Genomic DNA, 18789 nt, shown 5'->3' with positions numbered 1-18789 from the left:
CTGGCTATTGTATTTTTAATACAGACCTCGTCTAGACAAGTGAGAGGGACTAGGAAAAAGCGGATTTGAAGCCCATTTCGCAGAAGCCACTTTAACAGTGTGTACATAGCTGGATCATTATTTTCTGATCCCTCATGCCCCATGAAGGGAAAAATCACAATGAAACATGGTAGCAAAATTGGCTGATTCTTGTATTCCTATGGACAATTTAACTTATTCTTGAGAACCATTAGCCTATAAATCATGCTTGGAAGATGCATTTGAGAAGGATCTATTAAGGGATGATAAACTCGCATATGTACCTCTTGCTGCTCCGACAGACCTCATCACTCCATTTGCCCTGAGCTGACTGGGAGAACAGGGCACAGTTTTCCCGCTTGCCCCCATTAGGTTGTGCTCGGTCCCAGTTGAGGAAGGAGATGGCAATTCCATTGACATCAACAAACTTGCCTTCTGTGACCAGGTCATTGATGCCTAGCCAAAAGTCATTGACACCCGGCAGGCTCCTTTTACCATAGTCTCGAAGGGCATTGATTTCCTCTGAGTTTCTGGGGATTACCAGGGTCCCTCCCTTGGAAATACAGTCTTCATTGGCTTCATGGAAGTGCTTCGAGCCTTCCGAAGCAAGGTAGCATTTCTTGTGAAATTTTGTGCCTCGGAGACAGACTGTAAAGATGTGAGATTTGAAATATTAAAATGCTTTTTGAGTATAAGACATCCAGGACTGGACCTGGCAAGCACCAGTATATATTTGTGGAATGAAAGATATGTGATGGTAATGATAAATCAACGTTTATTTACTGCAGATTTTGTATGTGGTGGACATTGTACATACAATGTACAAAAAGATAAATTTTGATCTTTTCCAAGCACTTTACTCATATAATAATCACAACAGTCCCATGAAGTGGGATTTTATTACTCCCATCTTTACATATCAGGATATTAAGGCTTAGAAAAGTTGTGATTTGCAACAACTTAGCATGTAAAAATATAACTTAGCATGAAAGATTACAGCTACACACACCCAGGTCTGTCCCTCCCTTAAAATATGGCCTTTCGCCTCATGATGCTTTGATATACACATGGTTGTTAGTTATTGTAGCTCCACTATGTGCTGAATTTCTTTGGGACTTTTAGAACTGGAATGATATTTCATAATTATTAAAAACAAAAACAAAAGCCTGAGTTTGTATAGAGAGAGACAGTGTTTTTCTTATGCAGATAACTCAGCCCTGCTATATACATTGTTTAGGTTATCCAGGATAAACCAAACATAAAGATAGATTAGGCAAAAAGCATGGGTGGATCAGGTTCTGACATTTACTAGCTTTGTAAAGCTTGGGCAAATTATTTAATTTCTCTGTGCCATAGTTTCCTCATCTGTAAAATGAGGATAATCACTATGGCAGGTATCTCATAAATTGTTAGAGATTAATGTGCTCATGTAGGTGAAGCATTAATAAAACTCCCCTTCTGCATGCACATTTGACCTTCTTTTAACTTTCTAATTCTGTTTCCCTGGAAACCTGATAACCGGGATATATCACCAGTGTTGCTAGGCAACATTGCTTATGGTAAAAAATGACCTTGAATTGGTAACATGAATGGTCTGGGAGTTACAAGCACTTGATTGAAAGCTGTAACTTCAGTCTTCTCTGAAGGCTATAACTCTTATAATTTGGCAGGTCTCTTGTGGGACCCTCGAAGCTCTACTTTTGAGTTACTATGAGAGTATTGTTCCCTGTGGGTATGAGCTTTGCAAGCCCAGGCTGCTCCTGAACCACCCAGTGTGGCTCTCATTTCCTCACCCCTGGGAGCTCTGCTCCAGAAAGAAAGGAACGCCAGGTGCTGCCCTCTATTGGCAAGTGGTGGTTCTAACCAGTGTCCTTCCATTTGCATTTGTTGTACATGCCTGAGTCCTGTGGCCCTCTGTTTCATTGAATCTCAGCAGATCTCCCAATGAGCACTTAGTAAACATCCAATGAATGCTAATTATTTAAGGTGGTTAGTACTCGCTTCACTTCTGTTTCATTGCCTATAAAAGAAGACTTTTGAACAGACTTTTAAAATTGTATTATTGAAATGCCTATTTTTATCTCTATATAAAAGAAAGGAGTGGAAAATCAAGCTGATTTCCCAAACAGTCATCTCCTCAGCTTTTGGATCCTTTCTCCAAGACACATCTAGCTTGTCAATGTCTCTTTTAAAAATATGTCACCTAGAACTTGACATGCACTCTAGGTATGGTTTGAATTGCTAGGAAATCGCAATTTCCCCCCTACCTCCTTTGAGACAGGCATCGATGAGATGAGGTCTTACCTGTCTGCAGAGCCTGTATTTCCTTCAGAGCATTGACTTCTCTCCAGAGCTTTTCAACTTGAGTCTTTAGGTCTCCATCCTTTTCTGGGGATATGTTAGGGTGGGGTGGTAAGGGAGAAATAAAAAGCATGTGGTTAAAATAATATGAAAACAAAACAAAATAAACTGAAGCTTTGAAATCCAAAACCTAAGGCAAGGGTGGTTTTGATGAAATTGCGCTCAGTGTACATGAAAAATAAAGCATGAAAATAAGTTGGCTGGGAAGATTCATAAGGGTTTGGTGGAGATAATAATACCAACAATACTAGAAGTTCCCTCTGTGCATTGGGCCTCCCATCTCTCTCTCCAGCCCCTTCCCATGTGACCCTCCCTCCACCAGGCTTCAGATCCCTTGACTCTCAGATGGATTCTACAGCAAGCTATCTCATCTTGGGATCCTTTCCTTTGGGTTCCTTATGCCTGGAACACTCTTACCCATCTTTTTGTTGAGTGTAAACATCTCCTCTTCTGAGAAAACTTTTCTGATTGTCCTCTCTACGTTAGCATCCCAGTGGCTAATCTCTTTCTTTGAACCGTTATTTTTCTTCAAAGCACTTTATCCAATCTATAATTATTTTACTTAATTTTATCTGTCTTATTATCCAGGGTATTCCTTGACACATAATAGGCACACATAATGTTTGTTGAATGAATCAACAAAATTTCAGGACTGATGGAAACTGTCTTGGAGATTGACAGCTTGGGAGTGCTTCAAAGGCAGGAATTGTAATAAATCATATTAAAAAGTATTAAAAGCCACCATACCCTATGTGCTAAGAGCTTCAGTATTTCAATATTCCTGTGAGATAGACACCATCACTGTCCCCAAGAAATAGAGGCACAGACAGTTGAATTAACCTGCACAAGGTCACCCAGATGGTAAGGTACAGAGTCGGGATTTGATGCTCACTGACTCCATTTCTTCCCGTCCCTCCCATCTATTTTTGTACAGTGATTGCCTTCACCTGCTTGGTCCTTAACATGTGGTCTTGGGCAGAGAAGATGCTCAAAGCTTGACAGGGCCTGTCCTCAGATGCCTCCTTGTGGAGATGCCATATAGAGAATCTATGCTCTGTCCTGGGTTTTTCAAGTCAGTCCCAAATCCAAACACGCTGATCTCCATCCCCTTAAACATGTGCTTTGCAAGCCAGGTTTTTCCACATTTGGGTTAGGAAAATTCCTTCTGCGGTACTCAGAGGTGGCTCCCAGCTCTTTTTCCCTTCATACTGCTCATCAGTTCTCAAAACATCCACTAGCTCAGCTCAGAAATAAATAGCCTAAGGATTTCCTCAATGGGTCCATTCAATCCAGAATAAATATGTTCAGAGAACAAAACCATTGGCTGTTGGGGGCCAGGCTTGTAAAGACCTGAAGACTTGCTTCCAAGTTACAAATTGTCAACTCTGTACATGTTATTCCCCCATCCCTCTCACCTTCCTGCTCCATTCTATTTAAATAACTGACCTCCACAGAGAAGCTGTAAACATTATAATTAACATAAAGACACAAGAATTAATATTAGGCCCCTGGGAAATCATTATGGAAGTCACTATCCAGATGGCTTGGCTTCTGCTGCTGCTTCTGTGACAAATGCGAATGTTTTGTCTACAGTGAACACAGGGACCAACTATTTCACTGTAAAAATTATATTTTATTCATTACTGCAGCACATAATTTTTTGAGACCTATAAGGTAATTACCAAATAAGCTTTTGTTTGGAACTAAATCACTTAATTGCCATTTTGAGTTTTTAAAAACAGACTTCTTTTTACTTTATTATTAGTGTTCTCCAAAATAGGTACAGTGTTGAAATGATGCAAAAATAATTTCCAGAAGAAATGACCACTAAACATATAAAAAATAGCTCAGCTTCATTAACAATCTAATAAATGCAAATTTTAAAGGGTTTTATTCTTTTGTTTAGGTTGGCAGGGCTTAAACTGATGGTATGATGTTGGGCTCTCAAGGTATGTAGACAAGGGGCAATCTCATACACTGAAGATGGGATCATAGATTGATGCTGTCATTTTGGGAGCCAATTGGAAAGTGTGATTAACCTGAAATTTTGCTTCTAGAAATGTATCCTAACACCCTATCATGGGGATCAATATACTTATAGACAGTCCTTGATAGGATGTTTTAATTTATGATTTTTTATTTTACAATGGTGTGAAAACCGTGTGCTTTCAGTAGAAACTGTACTTCAAATTTTAAATTTTGATCTTTTCCTGGGTGAGCGTTATGTGGTATCATTGTCTCTTGTGATTCTGGGCAGAGGCAGATATTTTAGAGTATATACTGTGTTGCTAGCAGTTTTTTGTTTTGTTTTGTTTTTAATATTGTGTTATGAGCACATTTTAGGTCGTTTAGACTGAGTTACAGTATTTGGTAGACTAGGTGTAGTAAATGCATTTTCAACTTACTGTATTTTTTCTTTTTTAAAAAAAATATTTTTATTGATTTCAGAGAGGAAGAGGGAGAGATAGAAATGTCAATGGTGAGAGAGAATCACTAATCGGCTGCCTCCTGTACACCCCTACTGGGGATTGAGCCCACAACCCAGTCATGTGCCCTGACCAGGAATCACACTGTGACCTCCTAGTTCATAGGTTGATGCTCAACCACTGAGCAACACTGGCCGGGTGATATTTTTAATTTATGATGGGTTTATCAGGATGTTACCGCATCACAAGTCAGCGAGTATCTTTATGTGTGTACAAAGCAGTTCACTGAGGCACTGAATCAGAGATGGATTGAAAACCACACAGAAGTTCACCAAGAGAACAGATTAAATAAATCATGACCCATCTACACAATGTGATATTATGCGGCTGTTAAAATGACTGAGGTAAGCTTTGTGTAGATATGTATCTCTGAGTGTTAATAGATGAAATTAATTAGTTTGTCTGCCAGGCACTTTGCATAGCCAATTCTTATTTTGTTAAAAATATCAATTTTTAATTGTGCATTCAAAAAGCTGTGAATATTAGACAGTAGTTAATAGTGGCTAATTCTGTGGAGAGGATTGGGAGAGAGAAATAGCTTTCCTTTGGTTTCATAAAGTGTTATTTATAGGTGCTTAAAATAGTTTGAGGGTGTGAGAGGTTGGGGAGAGAACTATTCTGCAAGTCTAGACTTACTACTTCATCTACTGTAGCATCTGCTTATTGAGACCTGATGGCAAAATTAGCATGAACTGCTTTCAGAGGGTGATATTTAAAGTGTGTACCCAGTCAGGAAAAAAAGTGTGTGTTCGTGTGTATGTGTGTGTATGTGGGCGTTGAGGAAGGAGCTCTCTATGACCTGAACTGCAATTACTCCAGAAAAACCACACACACACACACACACACACACACACACACACACACACACTCACACACACACTCACTCATACCCCTCCCCACATCCCTATCGGGTGGTGACCACTTTGCACTCCCTCCCACTGGTGAGGATATGCTGGCAACAAAATGTGCCACATCACCCAGTACCTTCTCTCACCTCCTTCCTCTGCCCTCATCTTCAGCAATATACTGAATATACTGTACCTACGCCTGGGAAATATTTCAGTCTTTCATTAAATAAGGTACCAGAGCAATGTCATATTTTATAAGGAAAAAAGATTTCACTTAAGAAACCTTGCATCAGACTTAAATTGTATAAATTCCTCTAGAAAAGCACACTTTATTATCATCAAAACACAACACAACACAAGCCCCCTTTCTATCCACCAGTCATCTGTGTTGTGTCACTCAAAACCAACCTTGTTGGTATTTGTGTGTGTGTGTGTGTGTGTGTGTGTGTTTTGTTAATAACGAAGTGCAACTGATACAGAAATAGTGTCATAATATTTACCTTAAAATATCCTGATATGAAAATGACTCAGAGGATGAGATAAAACATTACCCGTGTTTTCCCTTTTGCTTTGGTTTCAGTATGTTGTAAATAAATTGCCATCATTTTTGTTCTTCACAGCATTTGCTTTTTATCTCATAACCTGATTCAAGCCACCCAGAATTTGAGATTGCTCTTAGATTTAGTTTTGCATTAAAATGTCTTCAAACACTATATGACTTTGCTAGTTAAAATATGTTTAAGTCAAAGAGAGGTTCAATTTCTCTATGACAGGAAAAAGCTTAAATATATAGTATAGATTGTTCTTATATAGCAAGATATGAAAATATATCTACATGGTAACCAGTGACAAAAAAAGAAGTCACAATTACCAATAGCTCTATCTTCTACTACACATTTAATAGGATCATAATTATTTCACAGTTACCTTTGAATAATGTCACACAATCTCTACGAGTGAAACTGTATTCTATAATCAACTTGTTCTACTTGACTCCTCATTCATAATACCAGATGTCCACATATCCCGGCGATTCCCTCTAAAGAACATTCTATGTAATCCACTTGACAAAGGATATACAATATAGAATTTCTTTTTACATTATAAGAGCTTTTTATCACTGTAAAAAAAACACACCCTTATTACATGATTCTTTTAAATATCAAACTCTCCAGAGAATTAAAAGGTCATTCAGTCCCATGAAATGCCATTCCCATACGCTGGCATGGTACTGCCACCAGGCACAGTCTCCTGGAGGGGTTTGGAAATGAACATTGTCCAGGCCCTCCCCACCCCGAGCAAGCCCAGTATTTTACCTTTCACACGGCGTTTGCTGTGCTTCCTGGCTTTGAATTTGGATGGGTGGCTGGTGGTCTGGTCCAGGAGTAAGGTGATAACCAGGACATAAATTACAAGTCCACTCTTTGCCATGGCTCCCGGGCAGGTCTGGTGGCCACTTTGCCAGCTCCTCTGAAGTAGCTAAGGGACAAGCAGACTGCACAGCTACATCTTGCTCTGGAATGCCAGGGGCCAGCTTTATAAAAGTGAGCTGGGAAGGCTGGCTGCCGTCCTGCTGACGAAATGTGTGAGTGCCTCGGCTGGCCACAGCATGAGGTGGCCCCTTGTTCTCCTTCCTCATGGCAGACGTTCTCTGTGTTAATATTGGTGCTACACTTCCTAGTTGACTTGCCTTTTCAGAGTGTATTAGCATTAACTGAGGGATGAAGGGTTTTGCTTGTTTTCCCTTTTTAAAAAAATTTAAATTCCAGGAAGTTTGGGGGTCTCTGGGGAAACCTCAACTTTTAAGCCTTTCATTTGGAGCTCTGGAGTTCACTTAAAGAATGTTCTGGGAAAGTGTTTGATTCCATTTTCAGGGCAAAAAATGACACCCCCGTTACTGTGTGTGTGTGTGTGTGTGTGTGTGTGTGTGTGTGAGAGAGAGAGAGAGAGAGAGAGAGAGAGAGAGAGAGAGAGAGAGACCACAAAACCACCTGTGTGTCTACGCCCACTTGTGTGTGTACACAGCCCATATGCATCTAGGGAATGGTTTGCTTACAGGAAATAATGAAGATGGTTGAAATGGAGAGTTCATGATAAGATATAAGGCCTCCCTTTATAAGGGTTTTATGAATTTGTCAGGAATTATATCCTTGCCCTGGTTGGGTAGCTCAGTTGATTATAGCATCATCCAGATAGGCCATGGTTGTGTGTTCAATGAGGATTGAATGCATAAATGAATGCATAAATAAGTGGAACAACAAAGTTTATTTTTAAATATAGTTTTTTTTATTGATTTTAGAGAGGAAGGGAGAGAGACAGAGAGATAGAAACATCAATGATGAGAGAAAAACATTGATCAGCTGCCTCCTGCACACCCCCTACTGGGGATTGAGTCCCCAACTCAACTTGGGCATGTGCCCCTGACCAGAATCGAACCTGGGACCCTTCAGGTCGCAGGCCTATGATCTATCCACTGTACCAAACAGGCTAGGGCTGGGACAACAAGTTGATGTATCTCTCTCCCCCTTCTTCCCTCTCTCTCTAAAATAAAAAAATAAAAATTATGACTTACATTCTTAGAGTGAAAAGAAAATTAAGATAGTGAATTATTTCCACAAGAATTAATGTAAAATATCAACTATAATTATCTTGTGGGGGATTCCCAACCACCCAATAATTTTTTTCTTGAAACTATCCCAACCACTTAAATAATACTTTCAAGTGAAATATATAAATAATAAAGAAATTATGCCAGAGTTCATGTCCCAGCATCAAGAAGGGTTCAGGAATCTGGAAAAGGCTGTGCGCAGATGACATAGAAATCCAGAGACTAGTAAAGAGTCCGGAGACGAGATATAATTTTGAAAGGCATTGGGAGTCAGAGGACCTTCAGCTAAAGGAATTGAAGACCCCCTCCTTGTCTAGGACCCTTGCTTTTATTAACACAATTTGTCCTAAGGCAAGGTGGAGACAATACACTTCAAAGGGTAAGGTTTCAAAGGGTACAGAAGCATTGCCAATTTGGGGGATTTAGCCTACGCTGTTCAATAACATGTAGATTAAGATGCCCTTTGACTGTCTGGCAGCCACAAGCAGTTTCCTATTCAGGTTTGGGGAAATGCCTTTAGCCATTGCCAACAGGTGACTACATGTGTGACTCAACCCTGTTGAGTCCCCAAGTTTCATCAACCTTTTGATGAAACTCTTAAAATTATGACATGCTAGAATTGGTTTCCGGCAAGAAATATAATGAAAAACTTTAACAATGGGCTATAAAGGCAAGTATTGGGAGCCAGATAGACTTTTGTATCAAAAGCAAGGGACTGCCTTATAGATGTGACCAAGCTGGAGTGAGTTAGAACTCAGGGAAATGCCTCTATGGACTGACCCCACCACGCTGTTATCTGGAAAGACAGCAGGGCTTGAAGATTTTGGAAGGTCTGAAGGACCAAACTTATTTCAGCTTTTTTTTTTTTTTTTTTTTGAGACAATACAGGAAGAATCAAGCGGTGATTGATTCCTTCTGAATCTTAGTAAGGAAAACCACAGTCTACTGCATCTTTTTTTCCTTCCTTTTAAAGCCACGTTGTAATATACCCACATATTTACACCAGAGGAAGGCCACTGATGTGGGAAAGTCAGATATAATATAACAATGTAACTGTGAAATACAAAAAGTAAAGATTTTACTTATAATGCAAAATCCTTATATTGATATGGGCAATCTATGAGTAGGCATTTGAAAGCATTGTGAAAACACGTTGAGCTGGGTTTACATTCTATTTTCATCCACTTATCAGCTGTGTAATTTTGGGCAATCATTGAACCTCTCTGAGCCTTCTATTATCTCAGTGATGGGGCTAGAAATGCTTACTTTACAGGGCTGTGGGAAAGACTAAATGAGATAATGGGTATAAGCACTTAGCACAATGTCCAGTGCTTAATAATAGCTGTAATATCCTGACCATCCTATATAATAAAAGGTTAATATGCAAATAGACCCCAACAGCAGAAAGACAGGGAATGACTGGTCACTATGACACACACTGACCACCAGGGGGCAGATGCTCAATGCAGGAGCTGCCTCCTGGTGGTCACTGTGCTCCCACAGGGGGAGCTCTGCTCAGCCACAAGCCAGGCTGATGGCTGCCAGCACAGAGGTGGTGGTGGTGGGAGTCTCTCCCGCCTCCTCAGCAGTGCTCAGGATGTCCAACTGCAGCTTAAGCCTGCTCCCTGCTGGCAAGTGGATATCCCCCAAAGGCTCCCGGGCTGCCAGAGGGATGTCTGACTGCCAGATTAGGCCTGATCCTCCGGGGAGCGGGCCTAAGCCAGCAGGTGGACATCCCCTGAGGAATCCCAGACTGTGAGAGGGCACAGGCCTGGCTGAGGGACCCCCTGAGTGCACAAATTTTTGTGCACCGGGCCTCTAGTGAAATATAATAGTATGTACCATTTCTGGAATGCTGCCTCTTGTCTTCACAGCAAGCCTATGGGATAAGTAATCTCTCCATTTAATAGCTGATTAAAACTAACTGAGCCTCAGAAAAGTTAAGAAGATTTGGTCAGTGTCACTCAGATCCCAAGAGTGGAAGTAGAAATTAAAATCTAGATTTGATTGGCCCCAGAAGACCGCTCGCTCTTTTGCCCTGGGCTGTGAAAAATGTGCTTTGATTTGAATAGGAAAAAGGATCAATGTTTTACAATTGATCATACGATGGATCAAAAATGCTTCTTGCCAGCTTCTCAAACCCTTTGCTCTGAGGTTTCAAAGTTACAGAATAGTGATAGAAAACTAATTATTTCTCTTGGACCTTTGATATGTGTTGTGTTCAAACTGAACTTATAAGGACAAGTTATCTTTTTTCTTCAAAATAAATCTATATTGTTTTTTCTTATTTCTTTTCATCTATATTGTTTTTAACCTCCTTTTCCTTACCAGGAAAGCCTCTGACACTTTTTTGATTTGTTTTCTTTTAGCCAGATCTTAGAGCACATGTTTTCTTATTAAAAATTAACAGACTTTATTTTTTTAGAGCAGTTTAGATTCATAGAAAAGTTCATCAGAAAGTAGAGAGGGCTCCCTTATATCCCCTCTCCCTGCCCCCACCCCCAATTTATCCAATTGTTAACATGTTGCATTTGTGTGGTATATTTCTTATAACTGATGAATAAATATTGTTATATTATTATGATGATTAGCCAAAGTCTATAGTTTATATTAGGTTTCACTCTTTGTGCTGTACAGCTCTATGGGTTTTAGGAAATAAATGTATAATGTCATGCATCCACCATTACAATAGCATACAGAATAGTTTTGCTGAAGCCCACATTTAAAATTTTTGCTTTCAATTACAGTTTATACTCAATATTATTTTGTGTCAGTTTCGGGTGTACAGCATAGTGGTTGAACAATCGTAGACTTTACAAAGTGTTCCCCTGATATTTCCAGTACCACCTGGCCCCAAACGTAGTTATTACAATACTATTGACAATATTCCCTCGGCTGTGCTTTACATCCCCATGCCTATTTTGTAACTACCAATCTGTACTGATTAATCCGTCTTTTTCATCTAGGCCCAAACTCCTGATGACTTTCTCCAGTTGTAGAGACCTTTGCCAACTTTGAGTCATATTAAAGTTGAGTCATATCATCCTTCCACCACCACTGTGTCTTTCCACGTGCTTTTTCTCTCTTACTATGTCCCACCCCTTTCCAAACATGTACTCATTGTGTGTGTCTAAGTTAATACCATTTTGTATATGACTAAATCCCTCTTGTACTCCAGGTCTGAATTCAAAGGCCACCTTCTCAGACATACCTTCTCTATCTGCATAATCTAGGAAGATCCTGTTTTGTCTTCTTCATGAAGTATACTGATTCCTTTGTAGCCCTAATTGTAATTTGGGACTCATTTAAAAATGTATGTGCTTAATAGATTTCCTTCTTTCTGGCTAGGCTGTAAGTCCCGGAGGGCAGGGGCTGTGCCAGGTTAGCTCAGTTCTGTATATAGCACAGCACTGAGCACATAGTATTTGCTCAATAAATATTTACTAATGTGTGGCAGGACAGTTTTGCTTTTGCTTTCCTTTCTCCCCACCTCTGAGGCTCCAGCAATAAGACACTTGACCAAGGAAATAACAACTTAACTCATGGAATAGTAAAGAGACCAAGACTCATTTGGCATAGTAACATTTGAAGTCATGCTGAAAAACCATCAGTCTTAGCATTGGGGAAGTTCTGATGGTTTTGTAGGTGCTTGGCCATGAAGCCAGATAGGGATGGGAACTTTCCTCTAACTTCTCTTCCTCCTGTGGAGATTCCATATACAGTTCTTCCTCCTTCAGGGAATAAAACCAATGGAAGCTAAATGGCTACAAGATTGGCTAGAAGAGGAGGAAGAGGTGGGTGGGGATCAGAAATAGAGTTGGATCTGAGAACATTTTCAAGGTAAGGAATTTTTGTCCTTGCCCCAAATGCCAATTGGCATCAGACATTGCCTCCCCATCACACATGGCCCTTTGCTTGAGCCCCCACCCCCAAAACCTCAACCGGAAAAGCAAGAAAAGAATTAGAGTGATCTTTAAAAGAATCACATCAAGAGCTATACACACATCAAAGATAATGGGGATGGGTGGCCCTTTCCCCACCTTGTCCTTAGGGAAGGCAGACTTCACCAGGTTTTCCTGGAGGCGGAACAATCCCTTTTTTGTGCGGCAGGATGATGTCACCAGCTCCTCTGCTGGGCTGGACCTGGGCTCCTGAAAGGGCTATTTAAGAAGCACACATTTATAGGCAGGGAATAGGAACTATAAAAATATTGCCTTTAGTCAAAAAGTGTTTTGGTAAGGATTTAAAAACTGTCACCAGGGTTTTACTTTCTTTAATGAATTGCTGTTTGCAACACATCCCCTGACCATCCTGTGTAATTGGTGTATTTATTCTACCAGTTGCTATTTTAGCATTGCTCTAAGCAGTTCTCCGTGTCAAATTCTAACAAACAAGTCTCTCTGGCTTCATTGCTGTCTGTCTGTTAATATTCAAGGCTGACTATATTTGGAGGCTGTTCCAAGGTTCACAGGCAGCATTTAGTGGAAGTAATAGGACTGAACTTGACTACGGCACAAACCACCTGAAATGCTTGGAGGCAAGATTGATATGGTATATGTGCAAGTCGCCCACTTTCTACTTAGGGCTATTGCTTGTAGCTGTGACTGGCAGACGTGTCAGGGCATGTGAATAGAAGGCTGGGACAGGTCTTAGGGAAGCGGGTTCAGAGACTCTGCTAAAATGGGGCAGTACTGAATATAGGTAAAGAGCAATGACTAGGATAATTTGGAGTTAAAATTAAGATCTGTTGTTTATTAGTTTTGTGACAATGGTCAGACTTTGTCATCTCTCTGCAGCTGGATGTCTGTCTTGTGGAATGGTTGGGAAAATTGGAGCATGTCTGTAAAACATTCAAGTTACATCCTGTCACAGTAGATAAACGATCAAAGGGAACTAGGGCTTCCCTCACATCCATACCCGTACAAGGTCCTCAGAACCACCCTTGCTCTGACCCCAACCCTGCAGATTTGGTCTCATTTGCACCCACACTGGACATACTTCTATCATAGAACTTCTAAACACCATATACTTATTTTATATTTGTCTCCCCACAGTTGTTACAGTGGACATGGATCTTGTCTTAGTTGCTTCTGATTTACTGGGCCAGTGCTGACAGTGGCTAGTGGCTACCATATTGGATAGCATAGTTTTTGTGCCTAACAAAATGATTAATGCTTAATGAACATTTAATAAATACGTTTTACATAAAATGGTTCACTCATGTGGATTTGGAGTAAAGAGAGTGGTGATTTAGATTCAGTTAATCTCCTCTCAACTACTGTGCGAGGATTTTCCATCTAAGTCCAGTAAGGAGGGCATTGTTATCCCTGTTTGATGGTAGATGAGACTTAGCTTTGGAGAGTGAAGTGACTTAGGATTCTCTACTTCTAAGTGTTCGTCAGACATGGGTCTCCCACATCGGAGCTCAGCTGAGGTGTGAGGCCCACCTGGTGGTAAAGGGGATTTGGAGCTTCATGGGTTCACCTAGGACAGTGATGGCGAACCTTTGAGCTCGGCGTGTCAGCATTTTGAAAAACCCTAACTTAACTCTGGTGCCGTGTCACATATAGAAAATTTTTGATATTTGCAACCATAGTAAAACAAAGATTTATATTTTTGCTATTTATTTTATATATTTAAATGCCATTTAACAAAGAAAAATCAACCAAAACAATGAGTTCACGTGTCATAGGTTCGCCATCACTGACCTAGGAGGTCAGTGTGGATATTTCTGGTAAAATTGGGGTGGTAGGGTCAGAACAAAGGAATCCCAAGTTTGGGAGAGACAAACCTCTGCTTTGAACACTTCCCATGATGAAGAATCCTCTTCCCTGGGAGGCAGCCAGTTTAATTGTGAAAAAGTTGGGCCTAACCCAGAAGACATCCCTCCTTCTCCTCCACATCTTCTCCCCTCTTATTGTGACCAGCCTTCTTTCTTGGCAGCCTTTCTTGGCAGCCTGTAAGGAGAGATTTCTGCTCCCTGTTTAATTCATGAATGCCCCCTGGCATTGCTGTGTCTGACCTGCCTGTTTCACTATTTCCATCGTCGCTCTACTTTCATTGGGTTCTTCCTAATGGTAGTTATAGTGGCCTCTGCCTGAGTCCCCCTGCTTCTGCATTAGGCCTTTGAGCTGGTTTCTAGTGTGTGGTGTCATCCTGAATTAGCTTCCTCCTTTTTTCTAGGATCAAGTGTTCTTCTGGCTCCATCTGACCCATTCTTCTGCATCCTTTTGCAGCAACTGCATCCTTGGCTGCAAACAGTCAGACACCTCACCTACGTCCTTATATCCCAAGCAACTTGCACAAATGATATTCTGCAGTGGGAATTGCACAAATGATATCCTGCAGACCTGGCGTTGAATTGGGGCTCTCATTTACCAGCTGTGTGATTTGAGTGAGCCAATTAACCTCTCATATTCCTGTAAATTGGGCATCATAATGAGTATTTGCCAATAGTATTGGGAAGACTAAAAATATGCCCTAAAAACAAGCAGTATAGTTAGTGGCTGATAGAGAACAGATATTTCATATGTGGACTTACTATTAATAAAATGAGCCATTATTAGCACCATCATTATTATAATAATGTCCTAACTCTTAATGACTTCACCATGAAATTGTTCCTCTCCAGCCACCCCGCCTGGCTCCGCTGGTCTCCCTGTGTCCTGTCCTCCAAGCACTCACTGCAGTAAACAGTGCATTTTTTAAGGAAGGCAAATATTCCGTTGGCCTGTTTTCTCTAGGTGTACCAGCTTTCCCAATTTATTGTGAGTTTTGCCTAGCCCCTGCTGCCAAGATAGTTCAAGAACACAAATAAGTCAGTATTCACCTCCCTTCTACTGAGAGCAAGGGCAGCCCACAGTGGAAAACCTGCATAATTCCCCTCTGTGGGCCTCCGAAGGTTGGACTTGGTAGAAAGAGTTTTCGGCCTTCAGGTAACGACAGTGAGCTCCTTGTTCTTCCTTGCCGTTCAGAGGTTTGCAGACTCTGCCTGTGCTTGGAGCACGAGGACTGCAGCCTGCAGAGCAAACCATTGAGAAGGTCTGCCGTTCTGGGTACGAAACAAATTTTCCAAGTATAAATCCATGGCCTTTTTACTGGTGAAAATTAGTGACAGAACTAAAGTCATCGTGTGTTCCCCTTGAGCTGGCTCAGAGAAATAGTCACGCTAGTCCTTTGGTTTAGATACATCAGAAGGGATTGCTTTTGGTCACCTTTCCAGGAAGCATTTCCTGCAGCTGAAAGCCTGAATGGGGAAACTGAAATTGGCCCTACTGGGTAAACCAAGCACACTGTGTCCATGATATCTGTTCCTCATAAAGAATAGGAAAAGGAACCAAGTATTTAGATAAATTGTATGTATAAGGCGCTATATACTTACATTTCTTTTGAATCTGAGCTTAATAAAGAGGGGAAGAGAATCAGAAGGTGGGGAGGATGGAAACATTGAAGCAGGTTTGGTATTTGGACAAGTTGGTCTTAAGGTGTTCGTGCGACTCTCAGCTGAATGTGTCTAGTGGATGATGGGAAATGATATTGGACACTTGAATGAGGTAAAAAGAGTTGAATGAGCGAATCAATAATTTATTAGTAGAGAATTAATGATAGAGTAACAGTGGGAAACCAATGATGGGTATGAAGCCAGGATATTTTATATGGAGAAAAGGGGAAGATCAGAGACAAATCCATGGGGTCCCAGATATTTAAGGAGTGGGTGGAGACTGGACAAGGATTAAGTGGTTGGGAAAGCTAGTGAGAAGTTGCATTTACTTTTAGTGATTCAACAAACATTTTTTGAACCTAAGATGAAGGTTCATAGGGAGAAGGGAGGACAGAACTGGCAAATATGTCAAAGAAGTAAAATAGGAAAAACACTAAACTTGATCTTGGGAGTTAGAAAATGACTTCAAACAATTTCTGTAATGCATCAGTCATGAAAGTGAGGAAAATAGTAAGTAGGGATTATAAAGTTAAATTTTAATAGATTTTTTTAGAGAGGTTTCAGGCTCTGAGCAGAATTGAGAGGAAGGTATAGAGATTCCCTGTACCCACTGCTTGCCTTTTGGGTGTGGATGGGTAGGGTGTGGTTGTGTGCAAGGGGGCAGGGCAATCTGTCCCTCTGCAGTCTTTTGATCTAGTCCTTGCTGCTGTCCCTTCCCTAGAGACTCAGGTCCAGAGCCACAATCTTGCATGTACCTCACTCTTAATGCAGGACTATGCTGGCCACAGGGCCACACACATCCTCACCCACAGGCTGGTGGGCAGAAGGTGGCTCCCACCACAGGCTCTGTGCTAAAATGGCTGGGTTGGGTGGTGGTTACAGCTGAAGATTCTGGAACCAGACTACCTTGGTGAGTATCCTGGCTTTATGACTTTTCAGCTGTGTGCTGTTGCTGTGGCATCTCCTATCTCCTAGGGCCATGGTCGGCAAACTGCGGCTCGCGAGCCACATGCGGCTCTTTGGCCCCTTGAGTGTGGCTCTTCCTAAGCCTTAGGAGTACCCTAATTAAGTTAATAACAACGTACCTACCTACATACTTTAAGTTTAAAAAATTTGGCTCTCAAAAGAAATTTCAATCGTTGTACTGTTGATATTTGGCTCTGTTGACTAATGAGTTTGCCGACCACTGTCCTAGGGAGAGAAGGTGTAACAACAGTAGCTACCTCCTAGGTGGAGATTGAATTAGTGAGTACACATGCTAGCTTGCAGCAGTGCCTGTCCAATGGCAAATGTAACAATGCTTATGAAATAGATGGGGATGTTGAGTGGTTCTAACCCAGGGTGGGGCTCATTTTCCAGTTAAGCAATGGTTCTCAACCTTCTGGCCCTTTAAATACAGTTCCTCATGTTGTGACCCAACCATAAAATTATTTTCGTTGCTACTTCATAACTGTAATGTTGCTACTGTTATGAATCATAATGTAAATATCTGATATGCAGGATGGTCTTAGTCGACCCCTGGGAAAGAGTCGTTCGACCACCAAAGGGGTGACGACCCACAGGTTGAGAACCGCTGATTGTCCCAAAGCCTCTGCTGGGAGCCTGGCAGCCTGATACTTCCCTAATATGATAGGCAATATGCCGGAGGCCTGTCCATCCTTGTTGCTTGACACAGTCGCTTCAGGGAAGAAACATCTGCACAGCATATGTTTCAAGGGACCTGGCATACTGTTCTTAATATGTTTGCTCCCCTTCTTAGCACTATGTGTTCTAACCGGGGCCACTTCCCTGAGAAAGGTTGTTTCCCCAGGTGGGGATGTTTCCCCGGAGTTAGGGATTAACAGGACTAAGGAAGAGAATAAATCAGTAAAACCCTTTAACTAAGTGCCAGGCGGATAGTTAATCACTTTAACTACAAACAATCATGCTTAAGCTACATATTCTTTACTTAGGATAATCTCCTTCAGTTACTTCCTTGTAGCTTAACAGAACAGTAGAGTAGTGACCTTGGAATGGAGATAACAAATGCCCTAACCTTTGGAATAGAATGGATAGGATTAAAATCAACAGAACTAGATGGAGATGGGATTTTTGGCAAAGGTCAGATAAGAAACTATGGACATGAAACAAGGAACTGTAGAAGGTCAAGGGAGGACCCAAAACATACCATAATGCGATTATAGAGGCATGCTTATAGGATCAAATGGTATAAATACAGATGTAACAGGAGAATAAAGGGAGAACCCAACTATGCTGATCATCTGAACACTGTCTCCGGCTCCTTCATTCTTCGCCAACTACGCCCACACCTTTGGGAACCCCTGGACCACTGGGGCTGGACCCCAGCAGCAATAGGGGCTGGTTGATGGTTCAGAGGAACCCTGCTCTCTCTATCATGTAGAAGCCTCGGGCAGGTCTATAGTAGCTTTGTAACAATCAAAGTTATTACACATTGTTTTATTTATTTATTTATCCATCCTCTCCTGAGGATATTTTTTTCATTGATTTTTAGAGTGGAAGGGAGGGGGAGAGACAGAGAGAGAAACAAAAATGTGAGAGAGACAAAAACATCAATGTGCAAGAGACACATCAATTGGTTGCCTCCCACATGTGCTCCAACTGGGGCTGGGTTGAGCCTGCATCTGAGGTACGTGCCCTTGACTGGAATTGAACCCAGGACCCTTCAGTCTGCAGGCCGACTCTATACACTGTGCCAAACTGGGTAGGGCTATTCATTGCTTTAATGGATACATAATATTTCATGTATCTTACTTTACTAAAGTTTCTCCAATTCTTCCCTTATAAATAATGATGAGGTAAACACATTTGTGTGTTCATCTTTTCTTATATATTCTAGGTTATTTTCTTAGGACACACTGTTTTATGTGGACTTACTGAAAGGCATTGTCGTCTAATGCTTAACAACAGAGACTTGAGCTTGGATTTCTTGGGATCAAATGTAGGCTCTGCCACCAGATCTTAGATCATGGATCAATCTCCCCACATCTTGGTTTCCCAATCTATAAA

At 41.1% G+C, this 18789-nt stretch overlaps 1 protein-coding gene across 1 annotated transcript; it reads right to left on the bottom strand.

Moving 5' to 3' along the window:
* Positions 1–274: 274 nt before the first annotated feature.
* Positions 275–7144, bottom strand: CLEC3A (C-type lectin domain family 3 member A; the record flags this gene model as incomplete). Its single annotated transcript, XM_081107822.1, has 3 exons — positions 275–666; positions 2323–2406; positions 7030–7144. 3 exons carry the CDS (start codon positions 7142–7144, stop codon positions 275–277), a joined length of 591 nt encoding a protein of 196 aa, XP_080963948.1.
* Between the last annotated feature and the right edge of the window lie 11645 nt (positions 7145–18789).

This window comes from Myotis nattereri, assembly GCF_964212035.1.
Source record: "Myotis nattereri genome assembly, chromosome: 15".
Classification (NCBI taxonomy): Eukaryota; Metazoa; Chordata; class Mammalia; order Chiroptera; family Vespertilionidae; genus Myotis; species Myotis nattereri.
Note: the sequence above shows the minus strand (reverse complement) of the source record. Positions and strands in the feature narration are given on the sequence as shown.